This window comes from Mesoplodon densirostris, chromosome 14 (assembly GCF_025265405.1).
Source record: "Mesoplodon densirostris isolate mMesDen1 chromosome 14, mMesDen1 primary haplotype, whole genome shotgun sequence".
Taxonomy (NCBI): Eukaryota; Metazoa; Chordata; class Mammalia; order Artiodactyla; family Ziphiidae; genus Mesoplodon; species Mesoplodon densirostris.
In genome coordinates this window covers 88515040-88528116 of record NC_082674.1, presented here as the reverse complement: position 1 = coordinate 88528116, position 13077 = coordinate 88515040, and the positions used below count along the sequence as shown (strand labels likewise).

Below are 13077 nucleotides of genomic sequence, written 5' to 3'. Positions count from 1 at the left end.
ATATGTGGAATCTAGAAAAATGGTAGAGATGAACTTATTTGCAAAGCAGAAATAGAGTCACAGATGTAGAGAACAAACTTATGGTTACCAAGCAGGGGAGTGGGGTGGATGAATTGGGAGATTAGGGCTGACATATATACACTACTATGTATAAATTAGATAACAAATGAGAACCTAGTATATAGCACAGGGAACTCTACTCAGTGCTCTGTGGTGACCTAAATGGGAAGGAAATCGAAAAAAGAGTGGATATATTTATACGTATAACTGATTTTCTTTGCTGTACAGCAAGAAACTAACACAACAGTGTAAAGAAACTATACTCCAATAAAAATTAATTTTAAAAAATAAAAACTTTAAAAAGTGGCACAAGCCAATATAGATGGTGTTAATCTAAAGCCCAGGGGAATGGGATGATTCCTGCACTTGTTGCCAAGGGACTGAAACCACAAGGGCAAGAACCCAGATTTAGAGAGGCAGATTTAACAAGATTTTTGGCAGTTGTTACTAGCCAGTTAGATCACTCAAAAAGGTATAATCAAGCCAGCCATTGAGGGTTTCAAGCAAACCATTGCCCCCTTGGGAAACAGATATCTGTAATCGTTCAGTTCTTAAGACAGACTTCCAAGCCCTTATCACAGATAGTGAGTTCCCAAAGTAATAGAGTGTCCAGCTGAGGAAGTCTCCCAACCATCTTCTCAGGTATGATGACAAAGCCAATGAACCAGGGAAATCCAGTAGGAAGGCTCTGGAGCATCCAGACAGGCTGACTAAACAACCCACTGTATGGCCAGAGAAGGGATCCGACAGACCAATAGAATGCATTATTGCCGTCTATCAGGCTGGAGGATGCTGCTTCCTCCTCTGTAATCCATTTTTAAATGTGGTTCAGCCTTGCCCCTCTTCCTTCCTTACCAACTTCCCCTCTCAGTATGAGGCCACCATATTATTTCTAGCCTTAGGTAAGTCTTCTATTCCTCTATCAGCTTAACAATCACTCAACTATACTGTAATCATAACAGAAACATACAGAAAATGAAAAGCCCCTAGGGGCCATTTGTCCATTCTCCAGTTTCTCACAATTCTCCAGCTATTTGAAGGGCCTGGCAAAAGACCATACCCAACTATATAAAAGGGCTGCTGTTTAGGGTAAGTGTAACCACAGAGATAAACATAAAACAAAAAAAGATCTCATGTAACATTTATTTTTTATCCCAACTTAATTTTGGCTTTATTCCTCACCTCCCATTCCCATTCTTTTCTTAGAAATCCAAATGTTTTTTTTAAACAAATTGTTTAAAATCATGATTACCTAGAGTCATAACAAAATTTTCTTCTCTCCAAAAGGGGGAAAAACACAGCTTTTATTCTTGTGCTGCATTTTCAAATGCATGTAGCATTAACTGCATGTTAATATATTCTTTATAAGCTATTTAAATTAAAACCTTCATCCTTTGAGGTTACTGACATTTTTCTAGTTCACTGACACATCTCCTATAATACATTATTCATTTTCATGAGTGAAGTGGGAACTGTAATAAAAAATAGGATTTTAATCCCTGAGGTTGCCATTGCAACACAAGATCGAAAGAATAGACCTTTAACAATAAGCATTGATCATGCTATCTGGATCAAAATCACCTCCATAGCATGGAGTCATTTGGAAAGTTGCATTTACTGGGTTAAGTTAACCCTGCTCTTCCTAGCCCTCATGCTGTAATAATATTTCCTTTTGTAAAGAAATAATACATAGCAATGAAGTCTGCAGAAACTTCTGAGATCCTCAGAAATCAAGAGAAACCACAAGTTCCATTTCTCTAATCTCCATCCACATTGCTGGAGAAGGGTTTTCAGCACCATTCCAAGACCTGGAAAAGTTAATGAACCAACTTGGTTTTTCTACTTCTCCATAAATTTAGTCAAAAGGGAGAAATCAGTCCTCCTGGCTAGAAAATGGGAATGTCCTGCTTATCTCTGCCACCATAACATTAGCAGAGCTGCGTTCAACTCTTTGTGCCCGCCCTCCTTGTGGAACCCTTTCTCTACCAGGGGGCTAACAGTGGGGTGTGGGTTCCTGCTCTTGCCCCTAGTAGTAGCGGTTCAGGCTCCTGGTGCCAGGAACCTCGGGCTGGCCATTCATCCAAATCTCCCTGATGATGCGTTCCCGCTCCTCTAGCCGCTGGGCACGCTCTAGCTCCTCGGCTGAGGTGAAGACGTTCTTGTTCAAAGTCCTCTCGAAGCGACGATGTCTCCTGACTGAGATGTCTGATGCTGCATAGGAGCTGCCATCCTCGCTGTCGCTGCTGTTGCTGCTGCTTTCTTGGTCCTGCAGGAACTTCTTCTGGGGATGCTGCCGGCAGTCTGTGTGGCAAGAGATCCTCATCACCAAGGCAGCTACGGTGAGGACCAGCCCGATGCACACACCAGAGACAAAGTACAGAGCTGCTCGCTCAGGATTTTCTGGAAGAGGAGGAAGAAGAGAACATTTGAGAGATGACCACTATATATGCAGAGAGCAAATATGACTCCAGCACAGGATGCACGCCTCTCACCAGACCTCAAAGCTTTGATGGTTACAAATATTGCCTTTCCATGTGACAAATTGCATAATGTTTTCAAAATATAATTTTCAACAAATGGTGAATGTGGGTAAAGAGTGTATGGAATTCTCTTACTATTCCTGTAACTTAACTTCAAAATTATTTCAAAATGAAAAGTTAAAAAAAAAGAAAAAATATTATTTAGCATTTACTAGAAACAAGTAACTGTGCCATTTACTTATACCAGAAAAATCTTTGCTCCTGAATTTGCTCCTGCAACCCCTTGAATTACCTTTTAATCATAGTTGTAGGTAACTTCTGAGATGACACCCCACATCTTGGTATTCATATTCTTATGCAAGCCCTTCCCTCCAAGGGCTGGACATAGTGGGCTGGACCTAGTGACTTACTTCTAACCCAAGACTGACTTCCAACTTACTCATGCTCTCTCTCTCTAACTTACTCACTTGCTTGCTCTGATGCAGTCAGTTCCCATGCTATGATCTGTACTACAGAGAGGACTGCATAGCAAGGAACTAAGGGTGGCTTCCAACAGCCTTCAAAGCTTGGAAGTGTATGAATATGTTTTGTGTATTTTAAATTTTATTTTGCTTAGCTGTATTTTTAAGTATTCTATTCTCATTGACATTACTTTTGTAATAAATAACATTATTTTACTGGAATTTAAAATTTTGAAGTGAATCATCCCCTGGTGGAGCTTTGAGGTGGCCACAACCCTGGTCATGCAGCAGCCTTGTGGGACACCTTGAACCAGAGAACCCAGCTATGCCAATCCCAGATTCCTGACTTACAGAAACAGAGAGATAATTAATATGTGTTGTTTTGAGGTACAGATGGTCCCTGAATTGCAATGGCTAGACTTATGATTTTTTAACTTTACAGTGGAGTGAAAGCAATATGCACTCAAGTAGAATTTGTACTTCTAATTTTAAATGTTGATCTTTCCCTATGCTATCAACATGCAGTACAATACTCTCTCCTGATGCTGGGCAGCAGCAGTGAGCTGTACTCCCAGTCAGCCACATGATCACTTACAGCCATTCTGAACATAGACAACCATTCAATTTTTCACTTTCAGTACAGTAGTCAATAAATTACATGAGATATTAAACACTTTATTAAAAAATAAACTTTGTGTTAGATGATTTTGCCCAACTGCAGATTAATGTAAGTGTTCTGAGCACATTTGAGGTAGGTTAGGCTAAGCTATGATGTTCCACAGGTTAGGTGTATTAAATGCATTTTTGTCAATATCAAAAGAAAAAACCCAATCAAACAATGGGTAGAAGACCTAAATGAGACACTTCTCCAAAGAAGACCTTCAGATGGCCAAGAGGCACATGAAAAGATGCTCAACATCACTAATTATTAGAGATAGAATTACATTGAGATATCACCTCACACCAGTCAGAATGGCCATCATCAAAATGTCTACAAACAATAAATGCTGGAAAGGGTGTGTAGAAAATGGAACTCTCCTACACTGTTGGTGGGAATGTAAATTGGTACAGCTACTATGGAGAACAGTATGGAAGTTCCTTAAAAAAAATAAAAATAGAGCTACCAATGAACCAGCAATCCCACTCCTGGGCATATATCTGGAGAAAACCATGGTTCGAAATGATACATTCACCCCAATGTTCATTGCAGTGCTGCTTATAATAGCCAAGACTTGGAAGCAACCTACATGTCCATTGACAGATGAATGGATATATATATATATATATACACACACACACACACACACACAATGGAATATTACCCAATCATTACAAAAAATGAAATAATTCCATTTGCAGCAATATGGATGGACCTGGAGATTATCATACTAAGTAAAGTAAGTCAGACAGAGAAAAGACAAATATCATATGATATTGCTTATATGTAGAAGCAAAAAAATACGATACAAATGAGCTTATTTACAAAACAGAAACAGACTCACAGACTTAGAAAAAAACTTATGGTTACTAATGGGGAAAAGTGGGGGGAGGGATAAATTGGAAGTGTGGGAATGACATATACAGATCTGTAATTTGCTGTGCAGCAATAGATAACTTATACAATCACAGATTGAAAGAAATTTGCTGTGCAGCAATAGATAACTTATACAATCACAGATTGAAAGACAGTGTGGGCATTTTTGCATACCCTCATCAGGTTAATTTGTGGGGGAGTAATTTAAGCCCTTTCTTGGTGAGAGAAGAAAATAATCATTCTGCTGATGAGTAATATACTTAGTGGGCCCAGTGATGATCCCTGTACGATGTGTTCAACAGAATGGGAGGCTCTGAATGAAGAGCTCTCACCATCTACATGTGAGAGCACTGGGACATGCCTGGCCTTGAGTCAAAGGGCATGGTCAATCAGACCAGACCCAAGATTGACATCAGCAAATAGGATCCATAATCTATATTCACCTGTAGGTATGAATCATAATGTATATATTGTTTTGTGGGTTTTTAAAGAATATAAGTGGAATCATATATGATTTATATTTGCTTTTTAAATTTAAGAATATTTCTTAGAGAGGTTTCAACATATGTCAATAGTATTCTTTTTGACTGCTGCATATTTTTCTGTAGTATAGACATCAAAGTTTAACCTTTTCCTTGTTGATAGCATATAAATTGTTTCCTATTTTTCACTATTACAATCAATGCTAAAGTCAGTATCTTTTTGTCCTTGTATATATCTCTTTATGCATTGCAGAATTATTTCTACAGGTTAGTTAATCTAGAAACAGAACAGCTGTATCAAAGGGCTTAGGCATTTTCAGGTTTTATACATTTCAAATTGTACCCAAAAAAGGTTCTATCAGTCTGAACACAGAATACTGAACACATGTGTTTATGATCCCTCCTTCTCTCTGAAACCTCCACTGAAATGACAGTGATGTGAGTAAAATATATACAAAGTATAGGTACAAAGAAAAGAATAGAGAAGAAAATAGAAAACACGCATAGTCCAATGTTTACTGCAAGGGAAGAAATGTATGCATATGATTGAATACCGAAAGGGACGATGTGAAATAAAAACTGTTTAAAGAAGAAAAAAGAAAACACGAAGAGTCAACATAAGAGTAGTCAACAAACCATGAAACATAGTAAAAAGGGACTGACATTAACATCATGGTAGTGTAAGACATCCTTCCTCTTTGTACAACTAATGAGGTATCTATCCATAAATCACAGTGCCTCCGTGGGAATTGTGTGATCTAATATCATATGCCAAGGGACCAGGGAGAAGTCTTGCTTACCTGTTCATCTGGTAATAGACAGACAAACCCTGGTTTGGGCTGCAGAATAAGCAGAGCGAGCAAACCTGCCTCAACAACTCCCAGCCATGATTGGGGAAAACCTGGAGAGTGCTGACTTGGGCCGATACCCACATATGAGAGAGAATTTGTAAAATTCCAGCGCCCTGGAGGTGATTAGAGCACACCACTGGAGGGAAAACACACACACACACACACACACACACACACACGAGTTTGAATGCAGCAGAGAGGGAAAGAGGAACTTTTTCAGCTTTGCCCCTCTCCACAAGTTGACACAACAGACTGAACTATCCCGTGTTCACCTGTGCACAGGTGAAAAGGAGAGTACAGTGTGAGTGCCCGGCTACCCCAGCTCTGTTGGATGCTGCAAGAGAAATCCATTTTTCTCCAGCAACACTAGGAGTACTGGAAACAGGACCTCTATGACTGGGGGAAGGGAGAAGATCAGAAAAGGCTAATAAGAACATCAAAAGGCGTTAAAGGGGCATGGTTCCTGCTGTCTGTGCTCAGGGCTTCAGCAGGAAGTCCACTCAAGAGCCCCTGGGAGGGCCTCCCTGGTGGCGCAAGTGGTTGAGAGTCCGCCTGCCGATGCAGGGGATACGGGTTCGTGCCCCGGTCTGGGAGGATCCCATATGCCGCGGAGCGGCTGGGCCCGTGAGCCATGGCCGCTGAGCCTGCGCGTCCGGAGCCTGCGCGTCCGGAGCCTGTGCTCCGCAACGGGGGAGGCCACAACAGTGAGAGGCCCGCATACCGCAAAAAAAAAAAAAAAAAAAAAAAAAAAGAGCCCCTGGGAGAACCTCAGCCAAGGATATCCCCACCAGCTGGTGGTTACCCCCAATGCCCCAAGTACTAAACCCACACCTCCCCTCACTCTGTGGTGTCTTCTTGCTTGCACTCAGATTGGCACCAGAAGTGAGCAGGGTGAATGGAGTGCTATTAGAAAAATAGACCAGAATCTGTGGGCAAGAGAGAAAACACAAACTTGAGCTGCAGTGCTACCTTCTGGAAAAAACAAGAGAGATTTCTAGCAGCCAGCCAGGTGAGTTGTAAGAACCACAGAAGACATAAAAGCTTAAGAATTCTGCCACAGGAGGGAGCAAGAAGTACAGAGCAGGTGTATAAATACAAGGTCAGAGAGAACCCCAGATAGAACAGGATCAACAAGCAGTATACCCTATCTAGTAAAGATTTGAGGAGGTGTCTGAACTACAAGAAAGAGGAAGAATCAAGGAAACACATCATCACCAAAAGATAATAATCCTTCAATAACTGAACTCAAAAGCAAAAAATCTTATAATCTACCTGATAAAGAATTCAAAATAGCTGTTTTGAGGAAACAGTGAGCTACAAGAAACACAGAAGACAATTCAATAAAATCAGGAAAAAATACATGTACAAAGTGAGAAATTTAGCAAAAAGTTAAAAACCACAAAAAGGAACCAAACAGAAATTGTGGAGCTGAATAATTTGATGATTAAAATGAAAAATGAAACAGAGAGAATCTGCATCAGGGTAGATCAAATGGAAGACAAAATAAGCAACCAGGAAGACAGTAATTTTGAAATAACCCAATCAGAGGTGAACAGAGAAAAAAGAATGAAAAAGAGGAAAGAAAGTGTACATGATCTATGGGATTCAATCAAACATACAAATATATAGCATAACTGGAGTTCCAGAGGAGAAGAGAGGGGCAGAAAGTTTATTTAAAGAAACGCTAGCTGAGAACTTCACAAACCTAGGGAGAGTCTTAGACATCCAAGTTTATGAAACTAATAGATCATCCTACTATTTCAATGCAAAAGACCACCAAGAACATTATAATGAAATTGTCAAAAATCAAGGAAAAAGAGAGAATCCTTAAAAAGCCAGAGGAAGAAAGATAATAAACTTACAAAGGAATCCTCATTAGGCTATCAGAGGATTTATCAGCAGAAATGCTACAGGCCAGGAGAGAGTGGAATAACCTATTCAAATTGTTGAAAAAAATATTGCCAGCCAAGAATACTTTACCTGGCAAAATTATCCTTCAGATATGAAGGAGAAAATATGCTAATTAGTGACATGAAAACACATTAAAGTATACAATGCACTGGTAAAGGTAAATATACAATAAATATACAGTTTCAGATTTAGAAAACTCTAATTCTGTACTATGGTGCTGTGTTAACCACTTAACTGCAGTATAAAAGTTAAAGGAAAAGGGTACTAAAAATAACTAAAACCACTATAGTCTGTTAAAAAATACACAATATAAAAACAGGTAAATTGTGACATCAAAAATATAAAGGGGTTAGTAAAATGGTGGAGGCTTTGTGATCGAAAAACTTTCATCTTTCACCAATTTGTATGCTGTTAGCTGTGGGCTTGTCATATATTACCTTTATTATACTGCAATATATTCCTTTTATGCCCAAGTTGTTGAGGGTTTATCATTAAAGAAAGTTGTATTTTGTCAAATGCTTTTTCTGCATCTATTGGGATGATGAAGGAAACAGGAGATGACATCACCATCTTAAAGAGATAGCTGCATTCCCATGTTTATGGCAGCATTATTCACAATTACCAAATTATGGAAACAACCTAAGTATCTATCAACAGATGAATGGATAAAGAAAATGTGGTATATATTACAGCATTATTCAGTCATAAAAAAAGAAGGAGACCCTGCCATTTATAACATGGATGGACCTCAAGGGCATTATGCTAAAATGAAATAAGTCAGACAAAGGCAAATAATATATGATATCAGTAACATGTAGAATCTAAAAATGTTGAACTCATAAAAACAGAGTAGAACACTGGTTACCAGGGGCTGTGGGGTGGAGGAACTGGGAATATGTTGTTTAAAGGTACACGTTAGCAACTTGTAGATAAATAAGTCCTGGAGACCTAATGCACAGCATAGTCATTATAGACAACACTATTGTATTATAGACTTCAAAGTTGCTTAGACACTAGATCTTAATTGTTCTCACCAGAAAAAAAGAAGATAGTAATTATATGACGTGAAAGAGGTGTTAGCTAATGCTACAATGGTGATCATACTGCAATACAGAAATGTATCAAAGCAACATGTTCTCACCTTAAATCTATACAATGTTCTATGTCAAATTATATCTCATTTAAAGAAAGAAAGGAAGGGAGGGAGGGAGAGAGAGAGAAGGGAGGGAGAAAGAGAAGGGAAGGGAGAAAGAAAGAAAGAAAAGAAAGAAAGAAAGAAAGGAAGGAAGGAAGGAAGGAAGGAAGGAAGGAAGGAGGGAGGGAGGGAAGAAAAGAAAGAAAGGGAGAGAGAAGGAGGCTGAAACTGAACTCTGTCCAGATAATCAGCAAACACTGAGAGGACTGAGTGAGCTCTTTGCCTTGAGGAGCTTAACAGCCCAGCAGGGAATATAGCCTTATCCGTTGCGGTACCAAAGGGAAGTGCAACTATAGAAACATGAATAAGGATTTTTGGAAATGCAAAGGTGAGTGGAAAAGCTAAGTACAAATATGGGAATCTGAAAAGGCTTTCTAGAAAAGATGTACAAATCCATGCTTTTACCAGGGTGGAAAACCATCAGGCAGACCTGTATTTGAAGCCTCATCTCAGACTCTTCTTTTAAACAACGATAACACTACCAACTCTGCTGAATTGTGGTAAAGATATTACAAATGACAAGCATAAAGGGATTATCCCAGATCCTGGCAATAACTGATAACTTACTCTCACTCTATTTGTTTTTTCCCCCTCTTTCCCCTTCCTGCCTTCCTCCCTCCCCCTCTCCCTTCCTTCCTTCCTTCCTACCTTCCTACTCTCCTTTCTCTCTCTCCTCCTTCCCTTCCCTCCCTCCCTCTCTCTCATTCCTCTACCCATCTATCTGTTTTCCTACCTCTTTCCTTCTCTCCCTTATTCCCTTCCTTTCTTTTCTCATCCAATCCTCCCTTCCCTGTGAATTAATGTCTCTCTTTCACAACCTGCCCTCACCCCACCTATAACATAGGTTAACTTGAAGATGGTTACTGAACTGAATGTTGGAAACCACTGTTCTCCCTCTAGCGTAACTAACAGGGTTTTCTCATACATCTTATAAGCAGTAAATTTGTGAAACTCTTTAAATGCCAATTTGGTAATACTTATCATAAATAATAATTATTATACATTTGATACAGCAATTCTACTTTTGATAATTTAGTCTACAAATGCACTTGAACACGTATGTATGTCACGGTTATTTATTGCAGGTTTCTTGTCCTGCTTGAAAAGATTTGAACCATTCCCACTGGCCATGACTGGTTAAACTATGATTCATCTGTACAATGGAACAGTGTGTAGTTGTCTAAAAGAATGAGGAAGCTCTCTATACACTGATATTAAATACAATATTTTCAAAATACATTTTTCAGTGAAAAAAGTGAAGTACAAAACAGTATATAGGGCCTCCCTGGTGGCGCAGTGGTTGAGAGTCCGCCTGCCGATGCAGGGGATACGGGTTCGTGCCCCGGTCTGGGAGGATCCCACATGCCGCGGAGCGGCTGGGCCCGTGAGCCATGGCTGCTGAGCCTGCGCGTCCGGAGCCTGTGCTCCGCAACGGGAGAGGCCACAACAGTGAGAGGCCCGCATACCGCAAAAAGGAAAAAAAAAAAAAAAAAAAAAAAAAACAGTATATAGGATATGCTACTTGTGTATAACAGTGGGGAAGGTGAGACTATATGCTCATATTTTCTTATATCTGCACAAAGAACTCTGGAAAGATGCAGAGAAGCCCGGTATGGATCAAATTTGGGGACTAGAAGTAAGAGACAGCTCTGGAGTAAGACCTCTTACTAGATGTCATTTTGTATTGTTTGACCACTGAGCAATATTCATTCACTAACTTGTTGAGCATCTAATAGGTGCCAGGCACTATTCTAGATGCTGAGGATGTGGCAGTAAATAAATGAAACACAAACCTCTGTGCTCTTGGGAGTTTACATTCTAGTAAGCTAGTAAGGAGATGGATAATAAAAAAGATAAATAAATAAAATAGGTGGTATGTTAGGTGGTGATAAGGAGAAAACAGAAAAAATAGGAAGGAAGATATGATATGTTAAATGTGTGCTGGAGGCAAGGAGGTAGACAAAGTGACCAAAAGGGATCTCACTGAGAAGGTGATTTTTAAAGAAAAATCTAAAAAGAATGGAAGAGTGAGGTGGAGAATGTATTATCACTTCAAAACATTAAATTAAAAAGAGAAATCATTCAGATTAATCTTTCTAACAACCTTCCTAGAAGTTATTAATGAGGTTATTATGATTAATGAGATTATCCTCATTTTAAATTGTTATATTATGATACCAAGGGGTTGCTTTCAAGTAGTTAGAACAAGAAGTGTTTACTGCTCCAATCCAAGTGCTGAGATAGAGGAAACCAAACACGTGTAGGGAGAACACATGGATGTTTCTTAGGTGGGTGGGCACCTAAGCCAGAGTAGGGAATAAGGGGAGAAGATGACTGAGAGAGTTCTGAAGACTGGGAAGGAGTTAGCCAGTCCAAGACTGAATGGAAGAATTCCTGGGTAAGGAAATAACTGTGCAAAAGAGATGAGAAAAGGCTAGGCAAGTGGTTTAGAATAATTGAAGTGAGGCATTGGTCAGGGAGGATTATAATTAAATAAGAGCATGGAGAAGTCAAGGTTAGACAATAAAAGCCCTGGTAAGCCACATAAAAAACTGCAGATTGGAGTACCTCAAACCATCCCTAAGTCCCTTCCCTCTTGCTTGTCTCTATTCTAGCATGTTTTCTAAATCTTGGCACGACCTACATTTGAAAAGTTAATTCTTTGTCATAGGGGTTGTCCTGTTCATCGTAGTATGTTTCTCCACCCTCTAGATGATACTAGCAGCAACCCTCACCTGTTGTTATAGCCAAAAATGTGTCCAGACATTGGCAGAAATCCCCCTACTGTGCAAAATTACCCTGGATTATGAACCACTGGTCTGGAAGTTGAAAAGGCTAGTATTCTCATTTTTCCAGCCTCTCTTACAGCTAGAAATGGCCATATGACACAGGTCTAGCCAATGAAACATGAGATGAGGTCGACTGGAACCTCCTTCCTTTCTCGTCCGTCTTTCAATCTTGAATCAAAAGGCAGGAGCAACAGCAGCCATTTTGCAGCCATGAGATGACAAGTATAAAAAAAAGGCCATGAGAATCACAGAGAATCTGACCCCTACATTTTTGAGCTAATGCTAGCAACCACCTACCTCCAGACTTCTTGTTATGTGGGTAAGATAACTCCTATGTGTTTAGGCCACCAACTTGAAGGTTTCTACTATTTGCAGCTGAAAACAACTCTATCTGTTAAACCATAAAAAAGTGTTTGGATTTTATCCTTGATATAACGAAGATCCACAAAGAGATTCTAATAAGTAAAAAGAATTGCATCATCACACCTACATTTTAGAAACATCATTTCACTACAAAACACGTATTGGAGGTTAGTAGACCATAGAAAATGCCATTATGGCAAAGCAGGCAAAAACATGAATGAGCTTAAACCAACTCAGTTACAGTGGGAATAAAGTAGAAGTGAGGCATTTCAGGGACATTGAAAGGTGAAATAGACCAACTGTAAGTGATTGGATATGGGCAGTGAAGAAGATGCATCAAAGGCTAAAAATCATATTTCTAGTATAGGTGATGCCCTAGATGGTACACAAAATAAGGAGTATATTTAATTTGCAAACAATGCTACTGATAAGGGATTAATTTCCAAAATATACAAACAGCTCATACAGCTTAATATCAAAAAAACAAAAACCCAATAAAAAAATGGGCAGAAGACCTAAATAGACGTTTCTCCAGAAAGACATACAGATGGCCAACAAACACATGAAAAGATACTCCACATCACTAATTATTAGAGAAGTGCAAATCAAAACTCTAATGAGGTATTACCTCACACCAGTCAGAATGGCCATCATTAAAAAGTCTATAAATAATAAATGTGGGAGAGAGTTTGGAGAAAAAAGAACCCTCCTACACTGTTGATGAGAATGTTAGTTGGTACAGCCACTATGGAGAACATTATGGAGGTTCCTTAAAAAACTAAAAATAGTTACCATGTGATCCTGCAATCCCACTCTTGGGCATATATCTGGAGAAAACTCTAATCAAAAAGGTATATGCACCCCAATATTCATAGCAGCACTATTTACAATAGCCAAGACATGAAGCAACCTAAATGTCCACTGACAGATGAATGGATAAAGATGTGGTAT

At 39.3% G+C, this 13077-nt stretch overlaps 1 protein-coding gene across 13 annotated transcripts in view; it reads right to left on the bottom strand.

The window, feature by feature from the left end:
• The window catches only part of LOC132502170 (protein eva-1 homolog A), an 84844-nt gene that overhangs the window by 17393 nt on the left and 54374 nt on the right, over nt 1-13077 (bottom strand). For 9 of the 13 annotated variants that reach the window (XM_060117996.1, XM_060117997.1, XM_060117995.1 and 6 more), the window contains one exon: nt 1196-2460. The exons of the other annotated variants lie outside the window; for them this stretch is intronic. In XM_060117996.1, coding sequence (XP_059973979.1) covers nt 2087-2460 — 374 coding nt within the window. In that variant the 3' untranslated portion in view covers nt 1196-2086. Of the gene's footprint in view, nt 1-1195; nt 2461-13077 lie in introns of those variants that run through there. 13 annotated transcript variants of the gene reach the window in all.